The 18,266-nt window shown below is 42.8% G+C and overlaps 1 protein-coding gene across 1 annotated transcript in view; it reads left to right on the top strand.

Moving 5' to 3' along the window:
• The window catches only part of spsb4a (splA/ryanodine receptor domain and SOCS box containing 4a), a 66,418-nt gene extending 54,699 nt beyond the window's left edge, over positions 1 to 11,719 (top strand). The window contains exon 3 of the mRNA XM_017719589.2: positions 11,430 to 11,719. Coding sequence (XP_017575078.1) covers positions 11,430 to 11,557 — 128 coding nt within the window. The 3' untranslated portion in view covers positions 11,558 to 11,719. The remainder of the gene's footprint in view (positions 1 to 11,429) is intronic.
• Positions 11,720 to 18,266: the final 6,547 nt, after the last annotated feature.

An 18,266-nucleotide genomic window follows, 5' to 3' on the forward strand; every position in this document is an offset into this window, starting at 1 on the left:
CACATTATAGCAGCATTGCACTTGTCAAGTATGGCTGTCTTCTATTGCCAAGTCTGTCGCCTGACAATGATATCTAAAGTAATGAGGCCCAACCATTATTACCATCATCATCATCATCATAATCAGCATCACCATCACTGTCATTATCATTTCTTATCCTTATAGGAACAAATAGGATGGAAGATCATTTTCCAAGGTTACAGATTATGGCCAAGTCTAGGGAGGTCCCACAAAGGCATATTTCAGGCTTCTGCTGTTTAAGGCTCCTCTTGCCTTGTTTTCAATGACAAATTCATTTCTGGTTTTGTTCACTTGGCAAGCCTGGCAGTGTGTGGGACAGTCCCTTGCCACCATTTTTTGGTGCTCTTCCACAATGCCACTCATTATTTTAAATCCGTCTCAGGTTCCCACCGCCGTGCCAACAGGATTTTACTGCTGCTAGTCTGGCCGGCACCGTTCTCGGCCTTAATGAGAGTGAAATGGCATGTGTGTGCTTTCTGCACTTCCCTGTAGGGTGACACACACACCCTTCTTTGCACCTGCTGGAGGTGCATCATTAGCAACACTTTGGCTGCCACACCTCCTCCTCATCGCTTTCTCAAGTAAATAGAAAGTGTAGAAATAAATAAAACAACCCCTGTCAAGCTTATAGTGGGCACATAAACCTTGTAAATAGATTTTTAGACAGTGAATGATCTAGATATGTAATTACATTCATTTCATGTGGGAGACAAAGAAACAGAGCATTTCAGCACGCTGATGCATGTGGTGTGACTCCAGAATGGCTGTCCTCATTAAGCCAGAGAAATACCTAATGCTCTGGCGAGGGACCGGAAGCTGCCGCACATAAAACCTGCATTGCCAATGCATAATACATGGCAAGCCTTGCTCGTAATTCACTAGTACATGGCACACAACTTTGCATTTTGTATGAGTCTATTGTACGGGTGCCAAACCTTTTTGTTTTTGGGCTTTAAGTTTAAGGTGTGTGGTGGGTCAGAGGCCAAAAAGACAGACGTTTTTGAAAATGGATTTTGTATAAGGGGACATTATAGGGGCCTTTGTAATACATGTACTTTGCCTTAACAAACTTGGCTACTTATTACTACTTATTGACCAAACAGTAGGGTGAACTAAGCAATTTCCCGAGCACTATTATTGTCCATTATTAAGTAAGTAAGTGATACTTTTTTGATCCCACAACCGGGGAAATTCCACCTCCGCATTTAACCCATCCATGAAGTGAAACACCACATACACACTAGTGAACACACACACTAGGGGGCAGTGAGCACACTTGCCCGGAGCGGGGGGCAGCCCTATCCACGGCGCCCGGGGAGCAGTTGGGGGTTAGGTGTCTTGCTCAAGGACACATCAGTCATGGACTGTCGGTGCTCCTTCCGGTCACAGGGCCAGATCCCTAACCTCCAGCCCACGACTGCCCCCAATATTATGCACTTAATAAGCCATATCAAGCCAAGCCAACTACTAAATAACTGTCATTAGCAGTAACCAGGATGAAATATGCTTTTCCAGAGCACTTGTCATGATCTTATTAAACCTTATCGAGCCAACAACTACTAATTCATTGGCTGCTTTTTAAATTATTATTAAAAGTGAATGCGTACTACATTACTAAGTAGTAACTAGGGTGGTACGCCCTTTCCAAAACACTTTAGTGCCCATTATTATGCCCTTATTGGGCCTAATCAAGCCAATAACTACTAATTAACTATCTGCTTATTACATTACATTATTAAGTAGTACCTAGGCTAAAGTAAGCATTTTTGGAGCACTTGTAGTGCTCTTTTTACAGCCCCAATCCCAATGAAGTTGGGACGTTGTGTAAAACATAAATAAAAACAGAATACGATAATTTGCAAATCCTTTTCAACCTATATTCAATTGAATACACTACAAAGACAAGATATTTAATGATCAGACGGATAAACTTTGTTGTTTTTCACAAATATTCACTCATTTTGAATTTGATGCTTGTAACAGGTTCCAAAGAAGTTGGGACAGGGGCGTGTTTACCACTGTGTTACATCACCTTTCCTTTTAACAACACTCAATAAGCGTTTGGGAACTGAGGACACTAATTGTTGAAGCTTTGTAGGTGGAATTCTTTCCCATTCTTGCTTGATGTACAACTTCAGTTGTTCAACAGTCCGGGGTCCGGGGCATTCAATGTTGGTTTTCTGCCTTGCCGCTTACTTGCAGAGATTTCTCCAGATTCTCTGAATCTTTTGATGGTATTATGGACTGTAGATGATGAAATGCACGTTGAGAAACATTGTTCTTAAACTGTTGGACGTTCCAAACAGGTGTTTTTTTGAGCATTCCTCAACTTTCCCAGTCTTTTGTTGCCCCTGTCCCAACTTCTTTGGAACGTGTTGCAGGCATCAAATTCAAAATGAGTGAATATTTGCAGAAAACAATAAAATTTATCCATTTGAACATTAAATATCTTGTCTTTGTAGTGTATTCAATTGAATATAGGTTGAAAAGGATTTTTATTTATGTTTTACACAGCGTCCCAACTTCATTGAAATTGGGGTTGTGTTATCAAACCAGTAGATGATAATTAACAGGCTGCTCGTTTTTATTAAGATGTAACTACAATGAATTACACTTTTTTATAAATGCTTTTATTTGTATAATACACACACCAGTTAAGATCACTTAAGACCAGTTAAGTGAAAGGCCTGTATTTCATTTCTGCTTTTTAATTTTTTTTTTATTCTTGGCTTTAAAAAGGCTTAACAAAAGGACAACTGGTACAGGCCTGAACAGACCAGACAGAACCGGTCTAATAGGAGTTTTTGGCCTTGTAACTTGATCCATATTCCAGTTACATTTGCACACATCTGACCTATGGATCGGATTATGACTCAATCCACATTTCAGTTACGTCTTCATACAGTCTGACCTATGATTATAGCATTTATTGGTCTCAGCCTCTCTTATCTGAATCACTATGGATCTTAGATATGAATTATTGCCAGGTGCATCATAAATGGATGGCAAACGCATTATTGCCTATGACAGCACTATATGCACACAGCCATAAATGCATTATGTAACAACATTGAGCATAAGGTTACTGCATAGCTTTTACTGGATAAAGAACGAGTCTTATCTAAGCTTTCCTATGGGTATTTCTGGGCGCAGGGCACTGGCCGTGGTCCAGTCAAGAGCAAGCGAGACAGTCTGTGATAAATGCTTGCAGTCAGGCAGGATCCAGACACATTTATAATGCAGTTAGATGGAGAGACGCACAACCATCAAAAGCTGCAGGAAGGTGATCTGGCAACCGTACTTGCACACTCACATAGGCAATCATTCCTGCCCATCATTTTGCCACACACCAGCACTCCAGACCGGAATATCAGTTTCATTCAGGCACGACAGGTGTTATATTCATTTGTGAATTCATTCAGAACCTCCTAATTTAGCTGATGAGTCATCCAAAGAATAGCGGCGACCGCAGCCGGTAGCTGGCTGCTCTGCTCATTCAGTGCCGTTTCTTATTTTGACCCGTGATGCACTGCTCACTGCTAGGAATGATAACACTGTGAGTCATGTATGATTTTGACTGACTCACAGCCCAGCTTTTCAATCTAGTTTGGCTGGATAAAGCATAATTCTTGTACCGTGTATTTGGACCACTCTGGTTAGCTAGTTCACCATGACCTTCAGTTCTTGGTATAGTATATTTCTCAAATGTGGCAACTCCTGCATGGTCTAATGACCTTTTCGTGAATTGCGTCCTCATTTCCAAGCCTAATGGACTCTCAGGGATGACCAAGCATTGGCCATATCTCAGGAAATCCTCTGGGCAAATTTACTACACTGCAATCAAAGGAAAGCATGCTAATGTCGTTAATAAAGCTAGGCAGAAGCACTTAACTTGGTCTCAGTCAGTGGTAATTAAGTTCATTTTACATTGTTTGGTGAGTTTAGTAGGATCGCTTTGAAAGACCATGAATGTCTTTGAAAGGGTGTGATCATATCTTGGATTTCTGCTGCTAGCCTGAGTCTGCATCTCACTGTAGGTGGCAGGATATCTTAAGAGTGGTGCCTGCTGTTATTTTGGGACATATCGAGCGCACTGGAGTTTTCAGCAAGGCAGGAGGAAAGATTCAGCAAGACAGTGGGTTTGTAGCTGCTATCTGTTTCACTGTTCCTCACTCCTGCACACGGGACTACAGGGAAACATAAGCCTTTTTCCTCCGCTTGCTCTGAGTGCTTTTGGGATTCTGTGGGCAGCTATAGTTGTGTCTGTATGTGTATATATGGGTGCCGTTGTGTGGATCTGCTTGTTGCTATGGCTATATTGCATAGCTAGATTGAAACTGAAGTTTAGACAAACGAAAAAAAGTCATATAAAAGTCTGCAACTTTTTATTACCTTCACTAAACCCTTATTGTGCTAAGGTCCTTATTGCACTCTAAAACCTTTCCTTCATCCAAACCCGTCCCACAGGAGGATATCATGTGGCAGGAGTGGGCATGAGACCATAATGGCCAGATTGTTTACTGTACCCAGAAACAGAGATGAGGAGAGATGGTGGCATCAGACAAGACCAATCCACCAGACTCAGGCCCAGCTCTGTGATGAATCTCTCCATTAGAGAACAGTCCCCCTCCAAGTTAGCCCCCTCCAGTCACCTCATCCTCTGCAGACGCCCTGTCAGCAAGACAAAGTTGTTTACCCTGCCTCTAAAAGTCCCTATGCTTTCTTCCAGCTTCTCTGCCTTGCTTTGCCTAGTTTAAACACGAAGGCTTTTGGAGCGAGGCAGGACTCAGAGAAAAGGCTGATGTGCACCCTGGGCTTTGCAATACTACATTTTTATCACATTCTATTCCAGAGTGTAGGAGTACAGGGAGGATATCATGTACGGAGGTGGCTGATGCATTAGTACCACTGACTAGATATTAGTGCCATCTACAGTGGGTTTTTAGCTGTGTACATTATGTATTGACCACTCATTGACACAGGAGCTTTGGAATTCTTCAGAAGATGAGAATAAGTGCTTTGATATGATCATGTCCACTCTGTTGAGTAATACTAATTTCATATCTTTATTATTTTCCTGGCATTTGCATGTGTACACTGAAAAGGATCTCAAAAAAAATGTGAAGCTGACCCATGGGCTACAACATCATGGGCTATTGCGCAATCCCCCGACTTTTTCCAAAGCCCATTGTAAAAGTGAGCCTGTTATCATTCAGAACATCAGTACACTCTGTTTCGGAAAGACATTCTGTTTCCTGAAGATTGAACCGCCTCCTGGATGCACTGTCAAATGTGTTACAAGGGTCAGATGTCATCAATGCATGACATAACTAATTGCAACATGGAAGTCCAATCACAAGGCAGCTCCAGGTGGAATTTGTCACTGAAAACATCCAGAATGCCAGAGGTTGCAGACGTTGATCTGTGTTCTAACTCAAAGCCTCGGGGGAAGGAGAGAGAACGAGAGAGACAGAGAGTGAATGAAAGCTTCTGGAGGATGAAATTGCAGCACGGCTGACCTTTCAGACCAAGCATCTTCAGAAAAACAGACAAACAGAATTTCAGCTTTTCAGGATCAGGGGTATATTTAGAAGGCTTGACGGTTATCAACTTAGTCCATCTAGGTATTTCAGGAGAGCTGGAGATGCATCCAGGTATAAGATGATGAGTTGAGTTCAAGGGTAACATCGTTGGGAGGTAATAACGGCCTGGGGGAAGAAATGAATTGATGGCTTTTTGCCGTGCATTTGATGGCAAAGGAGATGGGCAAAGGGAGTGCATGCCTTGCTAGAGTGTTTGACCTTGGTGAGATCCATTAGGCTTTCCCATTTCTTGGCATTGCATCCCTTTGCTCGCTTAGCATGGAGGCTTTCCAGGATGCTCAACTCATGCGCCTGAAGATTTGATCACTGGAAACTAACGGCAATCTCATTCTCCCTCTCACTTCTGTTGCTATAGAGCATTAAAAAAAAGTCCTAAAGGGTCGACTGGGTAGGCTTTATCACTCTCTCACACACAGGCACATGGATTTAGCCTGATGTCTTTGAAAAACACAGATCTGAGTTTCCACTTTTTTACACAAATACACTTAATTCCTTTAGCTACCCTTCAGAGCTCGGTCTCCCATTGTCTATTTGTAGAGCTGGGCTCTGTAAAGTATTTGACCTGGCCTAGTGTGATGAAACCTCCTGTTACATAATTCAATCATCACTAATAAGCGTATGCTTTGTGAGTCATCCTCGTCAAGGGCGGTGCATGTAATCATGGCGATAATTAGCAAAGATTGTTATACCTGACACAGCCAACTGAATAATTCACGATGGAGTGTCATCATCCCGGAGCAGCCTCTCTCATCAAGTCTCTTTCATGAAGTCTTCGTAGATAATGCATCAACTAAAGGTCTCAACTGATGGTAGGACAGCTACCATCAGGAGAGACAGAAGCTACAGTTCTGCAAGCCCACAATACAGAATCTATGCCAAAACTATGATAATGTCTTTGTTGTGATCCCCACAACTCTCCCTGGCTCTCCTTGCTTGCCTCTAAAGCACTTTCAGAGCTTAGTACCTTCCAACTTTGACCTTCTGGTGTTATCACAATAAGCTCTCCCTGAGACTTTCCCCCGCCCCAAAACACAGTTTGGCAGCCTAGTCTTTGCTGCTAAAGAGAGTGGGTAAAGTAATTGGATTTAGCAAAATGCGCTGCTTTGATATTTACAGAGTGACTCCCACTGCTTGACAGCAAGCCTCTAGAAATAGCTTCTGAAACTGTAATAATAATTAGGGATCCATGTCGGCCTCATTCCCTCTCTCATTCAGCCATATAACCGATTCATTTGGAGTTTAATAGAGGAGCAGAGGATACAGATAGTGAGAAACAGAGCACATCATGTCAACTTGTCTGACCCTACTTTAAAGGCTTTGACCTGGTGCACCCAAACCTTTGCACATGGCTGTATTGCTCTGCTTAGCAGTGTCCATTATGCTGCATGTGTGCCTGCATTCTCTGCTGTTGTCACACATTCAGTCAAAGGCAACAATAATACACCATTTATTTAAGAAGCTCGCCCATCACTGACGGACATATGGGGCTAACAGGGCAGAGACTGATATAATTCACACTCCGTGACATAATATTGTCAGCCAGTATATACGTCCTCGTCTGTACAGTTATCAGCTTTCACCATATATGGCGTTAAGCAGTACAACGCTGGTGCTGGTCCAGTAACAGCCTGATAGACTTACTGCAGATGGTTATATGTGTCATTCTTGCCTCCATTTTCTTTCAGATGTCATCTTCCCATCTGGCATGCTGTCATCATTTGAAGCTGAAGGCCACTGGCTGGCCAACCAGCACTCAGTTTATATTTGATCATGGACAGTACTGGATTAATCTTTGTGTTCTCCACTGTCAGCCTTAGCTTAGGGGTAGATTTGATTGACAGGTTTTTGATTGGTCCATGTCTGTGCGTGTGTTTGTTCATGCACCTGCACATGTTATTCAAGTGTGTGCTCGAAGGATCTTGGTGACTCCGCTCATAAACGCAGCTCCTGCTGCTCCCTGGGGTGCGGAAGCCTGATTAGCATTAGTGTTTATACCACAGGGCCTATTTTTAGCATGGCTTAGAACGACTTCCTTGTTTTATCGGTTCTCTTGAACTTGTCTTTCTACGCTCTGGCACAGGTGGAGCTTGTAGTGGCTTCGAGTGTTCAAAAGCGTATTAGGCAAACACCAACACTGTGACTCAACCATCCGGCCTGGGGTTGGAATTTTGTTATCGTCGTTTTTCACCAGTCTATTCCGAGACTCATGTACAATCGCACCAAATTGACATATCAGAGTGAAATAATTCAATTTGTTGTCTATAAATCAAATCAATTGGATTTGGTGTCACAAACAAGCAGGCAGTGGCATAATGTGATTGAGTAGCTTCAGGGAATAGACTGAGTGGGAGTACAACCGGGTGTGTGTGTGTGTGTGTGTGTGTGTGTGTGTGTGTGTGTGTCTGTGTTTGTTTTTGTACATGTTCAGGACATCATGGTTCTGATTTTATAAAGTGTGTGTTATATATTACATATGGGTGTATACTGTATAGATATAATACATAGGGGTAATTATTTAATATAGTAACACTTTATTTGGACAGTCCACTTTAGATGCTTTGTAGATGTTTAATTTATCTATCTATGACAGTCAGAACAGAACACTGTACATCCAAAACAGTAACTTTACAGGAGATGGAAAAAACCTGCTTTGCTTTTAATGTAAGTCAATGGAACCAGACATTTTTCCTCAAAAAGTAATTTTGAGTCATTTCTTTTGGTCCATTCATCATGAAATGTACACACACTGTAAAGGGCAAAAGCCATTTTCCAAAAAATTCATTGTCAAAAACTGAAAATCATCAAGAATTACAAACTGGTGTCTCTCCTAATCTTATAAGCCAGCCTTGATCCTTGTAGCCTGTATGTGCATGAATGTGGAATGTGTGTGTGCGTGTGCGTGAAGGTTATATAGTGAGACTGTGTGTGTGAGGAGATGTGGGAGGTAAACGATGATGGGTCTGGAGACTGTGCTGCTCTCTGACTGGCCCATCAGTCACTGGTGTCACACTGCTGCTCTCTGTCTCTCAGCACCCCACCAGCATGCCTGCATTACATCCATATAAATGTCCAGTGTAATGACTACACCCAAGCCTTAAAGGAGTACTTCACCACAACCATGAATCGAAACCACGGAGGACCGGTTAACCCTCCGAGGATCCAGCAGTGCATTCAAAACATTCTGGCTTAATTACTTCTAACTTGTAGAAACGAGCAGAGCCATTCTGCTGAAAGTGTAGAATCTAAACTCAACCTGCCTCACATTTGCGTTACTATGCAGAAGAAGAGATGTTTTAATATGATTTGAATTTGCCATTTTTTTATTGTTAAAATTGAAACAAATGGGATAAAATCAGATATTCAGGCTCTGTCAATACAGTATGTAAGAAGGACACGGTGCGACAGGATGTCTTCAGGTAGTACTCAGCATGTCTGAGCTACAGCGTCAACTAACTAACCATTTTGCTGTATTTTACAAGACATAAGTTACACGCTTCTTTTAGCAGAGCTCTTCTTATTTCTCAGTTCTCAAAGCGTGTAAGCCATTCTCGAAATAAATGTAAGAATTCTCGTTGTGTTTTCAAAGAGGCCACCCTGGTCCTCTGAACTGAGGTGTGAAGGATGTGTTAACTCCTAGAAAATTAGAGTTATCATTGTTGTTTTACCATATGTTTAATATACGTTACATACACTATGTGGCCAAAAGTCTGTAGACACCTACTCATCCATCATTTCTTTCAAATCAAGAGTATTAATATGGAGTTTATCCTCCCTTTGCTGCAGTTGGTTGGTCAGTGTAGTGGTTAACACCTCTGCCTTCTACACTGTAGACTGGGGTTCAATCCCCACCTGGGCAAACACCCTACACTATACCAATAAGAGTCCTTGGGCAAGACTCCTAACAACGCCTTGGCCTGCCTGTGTAAAATGATCAAATTGTAAGTCGCTCTGGATAAGAGCGTCAGCCAAATGCCGTAAATGTAAATGTTACAGAGCCTGCTCATCTGTGAAGGTTGTACCATTGCTGTGAGGATTTGAGTATATTTTGCCACGAAAGCCTTAGATTAGTCATGGATCACAAATGCCACTCCAACTCAGCCCTTTGATATTCCATCACTTCAGCAAACATAGCTGCATTGCTCAACAGCCCATTGCTAGGGGGCTTATACTTCTCTATCCGACACTTGGCATTGGGCATAGTAATCTTGGGCTCATGTGCAGCTGATCCAGATTGTCCCATTCCTTTTCTATGGACATTATACAAGCTGAATAACAATTACATTGGGGTGTTGGGGTTTATGTCTGCTTTTCAGTTTATTTTCCATGTGTTTAGACAAAAAAAATAAGACTCTATGTACAAACTCAAATCAATTAAATCTCCTACGCCAATGTGCCAGTGATAACTGTGACAATGTGCAAAGCTCGTTGCCTTCTGACACTTCTGGTGTGTCAACCTACAGTCCTTATATAGCTTCCCATCTCATCTGGTTAAACAGGGAGGCTTTCCCTCTGCCTCCACATAATTTGATTGGCCCTACCAACCTTGATATGTACCTAACAATTGACAGCCAATCTCAGTCAATGCAAGGGCAGCCGTGCTCATTGGCTCCCCATGTGGCCATGTGAGGTGGAACAGAGATTCTAGGCTTCTATGCTTCCAGGCAGATGGGTAGCGGCAGTGTGGCTTTGGAAGCAGCAGCAGTGCTGTTGGTAAGGACGAGGCTCCTGTGGTAAGAACCATCCATTATTCAGGAACTCTGTCAGCTGGAGTGGAGGAGTGTTCAGCCAGAAGCTGAGCGACACACATACCAACACTCTCGCACTCACTTACACACACCACAGAGAGAGATAGAGGGATGTACTGTTTTGTGCTGCAGACTTGTGAAATGGTTTAGAGCCACCATTGGAACTACACTGTTCGACTTAGACCAGATATAATAGTTGAGAAGTTGGAAAAGTCGTTCTTGAGAAAGAGAAGAAGTGACAACAAGACCTTGTTTTTGGAAATCTCAACGGTTTTTCAGTTGGTCTACACACGACTGACTGACTGAGTCTTTCGGGATGAGATACTCACTGGACTGAGAAAAGCTTGTGATATTCACAGCCTTACATCTTTAAAAGTTCTTCAAGCTTTTAATTGAGATATCCTTGAGAATTATTACACTAAGACTGTGGTCGGCAGTGCCAGTCAAATAGCCTTTCCTGTCAATGTGGTTGGCCATGTTAAGTGGCAAAATGTAGCAGACTCTCTGGAAGTTAGGCAAATCTGGCTTGAGAGATTAGTTTAAAGGGTGTAAAATACAATTTATGCAATAGTTTGGTAATGAATAATATTATTGTCCCCTTACTTTAAATACAGTTTGGACATTTCACCCACTTACAACCCCCAATCCCCTGCCTACCCTCCCACCCACTCACCACCACCACTACCAACTTAGCCATGGCCAATTCCACTCACTAGCTATGTCCCACCCCATACGCTAGTATGGTAAAAGTCATGAAGTGCTACTGCATCTTTCTCTATGCAGCGTGTTTGAGTAGCTTAACACTCTTGGAGGAGAACGTCAACTAACAAACATGCATTCTGGCAAGTGTCACACTGAAAAATGGAGGAACAGAGGGGGCCATGTTAGCCAACAGCCAAGGCATGTTTGGTGAAGGTCTTTAGCTTCTGCCCTGGAGCCACAAAACTAATGTAGCTTACAAGTAAAGGAAGCCTATGTGCTGCTGTTTAGCATTGTTTGGGATACTTGCCTCAAAACTTTGAGTAATCTTAACCTTTCTCTCCTTCTCTCTTCCTTCCAGCGGAACCTCTGCCTCTGATGGACCTGTGTCGGCGTGCGGCGCGACTGGCCCTGGGTCGAGACCGACTGCAGCAGATCGAGACTCTCCCTCTGCCCCAATCTCTGAAGAATTACCTCCAGTACCAATGAGCTGGACAAGGAGGGCGTATACACTCAGACTCACAGAGCGCAGGCCTGAGGTGCAGCTACTGTAGCACCATTACCAGGCTGCCGAGGGCACATGTTTACATTGAGAGCTGTGGCTATCTGGTGGACATTTGTGGACTAACCCCCCCCGCCCCCCCCCCCCCCCCCCCCTTGATTTTCCCCTCTTGGAATGATTTCTTTAAATTATTGATGGTAGGAAAGAAGTAGACGTACCTCTACATGCCTGCAGCACCCCCTGCTGGTGGGTGACATGTAAAGTCTCTCCCTGGACGTTGCAGCACATACCTCGACGCTTGGGAAAGCACACTAACCTTGGGATGCCTTTGAGAGCCTACAGCAATGCTCCTATATTCCAGAAGCCAGGCAGCCTGTGAGGCAAAGCCTCGGGAGGCTGCAGCCCACAAGCCAAGCACCTAGAGGCCAGACTTAGCAGATGCAGTCAAGCCTTTTGCACCTCTTGGTGGTGGCGCAGTGTCCCAGAAGGTGCCGAGCAGGTCTTACCCCACGCACAACAACGACAACAGGCCATCGCTAACCCACATTATCCACAATGCTACTGAGACTGCTAAGACTGACAGAACTTACATAGTACCTTAAGGAAAGTAGGTTCACCGGTGTATACATGCAACATAAATACTCCCAAAAAGTATCAAGCAGTTTCTTTTCCTTTTTATTCTTTTCTATTCCTGAGTTTGTACCCTAATTTTAGTGAGTGTGCATCTCCTCCCAGGCCGATGGTTATGATGATGACTCTACTGCAATGTTATTGCTATGTTTTATTTATCTGGATCTAATTCCTTTTTAAAGAGTATGAGGGTGCACTGACTGGAGCACCCTCAGAAATCCATCACGTATGGCTTTTTATTTGAAACCGTGATGCTGCTTTTATTATTATTATTATTATTATTATTACTGATACTAATGTATCTGCCTGATCAGATAGAAGACCTTCTGTGGCAAACAGTGGAATGTAAGGACATTGCTGATGTTAGCATATTTGAAATGTGAATAAAATCCGAGTGAATGATTTCATTGTTCCCATTTTTTATGAGCTTAACGTGTTTACAAGTGTAAAAATTCCTTCATCCAAAAACAAGCTCAGCACAGCCTATTTACATAATTCCAACTCTTGTTCCCAGTTTTACATGGTGGTTTCCCTCCTTTTTTCACCTCTCATCACCCACATATAGCCACTTACTGACCACTTTATTAGCTATACCTACCTTAACTACACTCATTGGCCATTCCGTTGTCTATTATGCTATTGTCCAGATCAGGTTCGTTTTACCATATATACTATACTTAATTACATACAGTTCCTTTCACCCTGTTCTTCACTGCCCCCAACCATCACATTTATATGAGCTTATTGGACATCTCATTACAAAACCATTGACCTTAATATGGAGTTGGCCCCCTTTTTGAGAATACAAAAACCTCCACTCTTCTGGGAAGACTTTGCATATTTTAGACTGTGAGCATTTTTGCCCATTTAGTCAAAAGAGCATTTGTGGGGTCAGGAAATAATGTTGGATGAAAAGCCTTCATTTTAAGTCAACATTGTAATTAAATCCAAAAGTACTCAGTGGAGTTGAGGCCAAGGCTCTGTGTAGACCACCAGAGTTCCTCCACACCAAATTAGTCAAAACATGTCTTTATGGACTTTGTGCACAGCACAAGTTTGCACGGTCTACAGCTTCATGGCTGAGCTGCTGCTGCTCCAAGGCTCTTCTCTCTCGCAGTCATAGCACCTACAGTTAAACAGGGCAGAAATTTCATGAACTGAATTGTGGCAAAGGTGGCATCTTATGAGAGTGCCATGTTTAAAGTCACTGAGCTCTTCAGTATGACCAATTCTACTGCCAGTATATGTCTATGGAGATTCTATGACTATGTGCTTGATTTCATATACCTGTTAGCTATGGGTGTGGCTGAAACACCTGAACTCAGGAAGGAGGGGTGTCTGCATACTTTTGGCCATATGGGTACATGTATACATTTAGATATACACAACAAGCAAAAGCAGAAACATACATTTAAGAGACATTACACAGACACCTCTATAACTAAATTGGAATAAGTGTCCACCCTCGGCTTTCATTACAGCTTTCTTTCATTCTTTCAGGAGACTTGCTTTCAGTTTTCAAAGAAATTCACTTCCAAAGTTTAGCAAGTGTATTATGTTCTACCTAATCTCCTCAGAAATATCTCCTGAAAAATTAATAGCTTGTACTTATTGGCCTGTACTATATATTTACGGGATATGTGTGGGTATATATATATATATATATATATATATATATATATATATATATATATATATATATATATATATATGTATATATATGTACATATACACATACACACACACACAGTCTGAGACTTCACGCATGTTTTCTAACCCAAGAACTAGAATATTCTTTTCACATTCTACAGTGTGCAAAATCAGTGGGTGGCGTAACTCTCACCTTTCTCCCCTTTCTCCATACTAATCCATACTGCATTCCTTTTTATTAACCCAGATGCCAGAATAGGCGCCCTGCTATTGACCTGAAAAAGCCTGAACCAGGCGACTGTGATTCAGGTTGCTTTTGAAGCTACAGCTAATACTCCTTTTGCATAAACAGAAAAAAAAATGACCTCCTTGCCCTCGCCATTGTAAGACACAATCTTTAAGTGCCTTTTTTTAGATAATGGAGAAGCTTCCCTCTGGGGCCGAACAAATGCAAAAGTTGGGTTTGCCTTAATCATCAGCTTCAGGCTGATGCATCATGCTGGAGGGGTTTCAGTACTGGAAATCAATACTAGACAACAAGATACTGGCTTTTTGTACCTGCACGAACACGGTCCACTTTCTTTTTTCTCCCTTACATAAATGATCATAAAGCACAGGGTCAGAGATAAGGCCTTGATCAGGTAAGTGCTGGCACACTGCAGAGAGTCATGGTCTGGTGGTATGTTTAATGATGACCATCCATAATTTCATCCATGATCTCTCATGTACTTTTAAACATTTCCCTTGTATTTTCACTTACTGATCATTCCAATACATTCGTATATACACGTTATATGGTCATAAGTGGACACACCCCCTAATTATTGAAATCAGGTGTTTCAGCCACACCCAAGCACGTAGTCATGTAATCTCCATGGACAAACATTGGCATTGACAGGTAAGGCTTTCTGCACAGCAGAGGACAGAAGGAATATGCTTTATGGAGGTCAAACTGGTCCAGTGGGGCAGGTGAGCAAGAGCACCCTATTAAGACAGATCCTACAACTGCATCAGACCAGACAGGAGGGGCGGTTGTTCAGCTCAGCAAAGATCACCCAATCAAGGCAGATCTTGCAATAGATACTGGAACATTGGAACAAATAGGCTACAGATGTAAAACTGCACAACATCAAAGTGGACCTACAAGGTAGTTTCAATGAAGCAGCCATGTCAACAAATGCTTGAAAAGAACTTGGGAACTTGGGAACCACCCATTGTTTATGACACACACTCTTACACATTAGCAGTCAATTGTCAGAGTCTGGGACATTAACATTGTGTTCACTTCCTCCAAATGCTGGTTTCAATGTGCTTCCTAGACATCGACCTGTGACCTTTTCCTATGAATGCTTAGAGGTGTGTGAGGAGCGAAAAACAGAGAGGGGGACACTGGTCCACTGCTAAGGGACCTTGGAGACTGGAGCGTGAAAAGAGTAAGACATCCTTGATGCACTTCCTCCCCTGTGGGGCCGAGTTGTTGTGTAAGAGAGAACGGGAATATAAATAGTGAGATGCCTAGAGCGGCGGCTAGGGGGACAGCCTCTCGATGTCACAGATGACCTCAGCTATCGGCTCCCATATGCAGGTGCATCCTGGCTTGTGAGAGTCACAACATTCTGAAAAGCTTCTGAGAACGAGCCATGCATTCTCAGAACAGCCCACACATCTGGGCTACTTAGAAAGCAGCAGGCTTGTGTTTTGCTTGGCCGTTCCCATGTCAGCAGTGCAGGCATTCGGCCTGCATGCTCAAACAACACAGGCTTGGTGGGACAGGAAATCCAAGAGCACATTTTGTTTCTTCTGTGAGAACCCTTGCTGGCAACAGATCATGAACAGACTTCAGACAGAAAGATGGCTAATCTATCTTTAAGCAATCTTGGGGGAAACTGACTCTTTTACCATTATGCATTTCTGGGTAAATTGAAGATTTTGTATGGTGGGAAAAGGCTCTGCAGTTATGCATCTCAACTGAAATAGTAGTAGTGAGGGGAGCTGCTGGGATGTAGACAGACAACTCATATCAAAGAGGGGATTGCAGGGATTTCAGGGATTGCCTGTTTGCTTTTCTATTTAGTGTGGATGTTTAGGGGACATCCAGAGAGATAAGACAGGTAAACATACAGTTGTCATGTTCATACAGAGCTCTATGCGTCTCTCTGTAGCCAAAACCTCTTTTCCTTTTTTCCAAGCCAGCTTGAATAAACACAGCATCCCTCATATCTATTGCATTCATGCTGAACCTGTTTGTAGGGTCCAGCACATTTTGTTCTATCCCAGCTTAACAAAGGCATTAAGAACACTGAATACCTAGAGATGCTGGGATGTCAGAGTAAAAATAGGGGTGTCTATTGAGCTTCAAGTAGGGAGACGAGAAATGCTTTGCTCAGGCCTGAAGCGTTCCTGTGTTCCACACCTGTGTGATGCTTTAAGGACCACAGCACAGCTTAACATAGGCCTTTACAGCATTATGCGGTAGGATGCCAAGAATCAGATGCAGTTAAAAGAAGCCCCCAGTAGACCAAAGTGAGAGTCGTAGCCTCCTGGTAAAAAAAAAATATACCTTGCTAATGTGGAATTTCTATTTGGCAGCAACCAGATAAAGTCTCAATCCTCAGCCGACTAATGGGAGAGTCATGTAAGAGGAGACCGCATTATGCATTGGATGCTTCAGGCCACAACTGATAGATGGGACTGGCTCCCTCCTAAGTCAAAAGAATAGTTACACTATATAAATATTTGAGACAGACCTCTTAATTATTGAATTCAGGTGTTTCATTCTGCCCTGTTGTCACAGGTATGTAAAATCATAAAGCCCTGCTGTCTGGTTTTTTCAAACATTTGTAAAAGAATGGCTCATTCTAAAGAGCTCACTGAATATGAGCATGGTACTGTAATAGAATACCACCGTTGTGACAAGTGAGCTCAAGAAATGTATTCCCTCTCAGATATTCCACAAACAAATTTCAGTTATATTCAGTGAGGCGCATAGTGCATAAAAGTCAATCAATATGACTCAGTAACTGGAGAGTTCCAGACCTCCTCTGGCATTAACATCAGTACAACAACTGTGCACTAGGAGCTTCATGGTATGGGTGTCCATTGCTGAGTAGCTGCATACAAGTATTATATCACCAAGCACAAGCCAAGAGTTGGATGGAGTAGTGTAAAGCATGCTGGCTCTGGACTCTGCAGCAGTCAAAATGTATTCTGTGGAGTGATGAAGCATACCTCTCTATCTGGCGGTCTGATGGACGAGTCTGTGTTTGACGAATGCTAGTGGAACGTAACCTGCCTGATTGCATTGTGCCAACTGCACAGTTTGGTGGAGGAGGGATAATGCTTTGAGGTTGTTTTTTTCATGGCTTGGCCTAGAACCCTCAATTCCAGTGAGGGGAAATCTCAATGCTTCAGCCAACCAAGACATTTTGAACAAATGTATGCTTCCAACATTTGGTGAAGGACCTTTTCTGTTCCAGCATGACTGAGCCCCTGTACACAAAGCAAAGTATATAAGGGTATGTTTGGGTAAGTTTGGTGTAGAGCAACTTGACCCACCCACACAGAGCCTGGACCTCAACTCCATCAAACATCTTTGGGATGAATTAGAACAGAGTTTGCGAGCCAGGCCCTCTCATCCAACATCAGTCTATGACATCCTAAACACTCTTCTGGATGAATGGGCAAAAATTCCCACAAGCACACTTGTAGAAATCTTGTAGAGAGCCCTCCCAGAAGAGCAGAAGCTGTTATAACTGCAGAGGGGGGAACAACTCCATATTAGTGCCTATGGATTTAGAATGGGATTTCATGAAAGCTCCTGTAGGTATAATGTGTAGGTGTTCCTATACATTGTCCATATAGTGTACCAGGGAAATAGTGTGGCACATAAAAGAATAAGGAAAAAATGGTGTTTATTGAGCCTGGGTGGAGATAGCATGGTGGTCAAGAAGGGTTCCTGTCTCTTAAAGATGGGAAGGCATGAAAGTGTTGACATTTTTCTGACACCACTAAGTTCATAGCATATTGGCCTTGTTAGTCACATTGTTGCATGTGCTCAAGTCCCTGTAGGCCTCTAATAGATGCTTTGAGCCACTCAGTCATTTAACAGATGGCCTTTCCCACACCAGCATGGGAAGGAGAAGAGGTGGCAACCTGTCATGTTTTTGACAAGGGCTCTCTCTTTCTGTCTCTACTCCACCCCTACCTCTCTATGTCTGGTTAATACCTTTGGATCCTTCCTTCTGCCTTCAAGCAAGAGGTGATGGACACGCTCGCTTTGCACTCTGTCAAAACCTACATCCCTTGCAAAGCCCCTTGATGAAAGACCCCAGTGGGGCCATCAGTCTCCTCTTCACCCCTCAAAATGGACAACCATTAAACACTCTGGCCAGATGAACGATTGGTCTCTGCTTCATC

This window comes from Pygocentrus nattereri, chromosome 2 (assembly GCF_015220715.1).
Source record: "Pygocentrus nattereri isolate fPygNat1 chromosome 2, fPygNat1.pri, whole genome shotgun sequence".
In the NCBI taxonomy this organism is placed as follows: domain Eukaryota; kingdom Metazoa; phylum Chordata; class Actinopteri; order Characiformes; family Serrasalmidae; genus Pygocentrus; species Pygocentrus nattereri.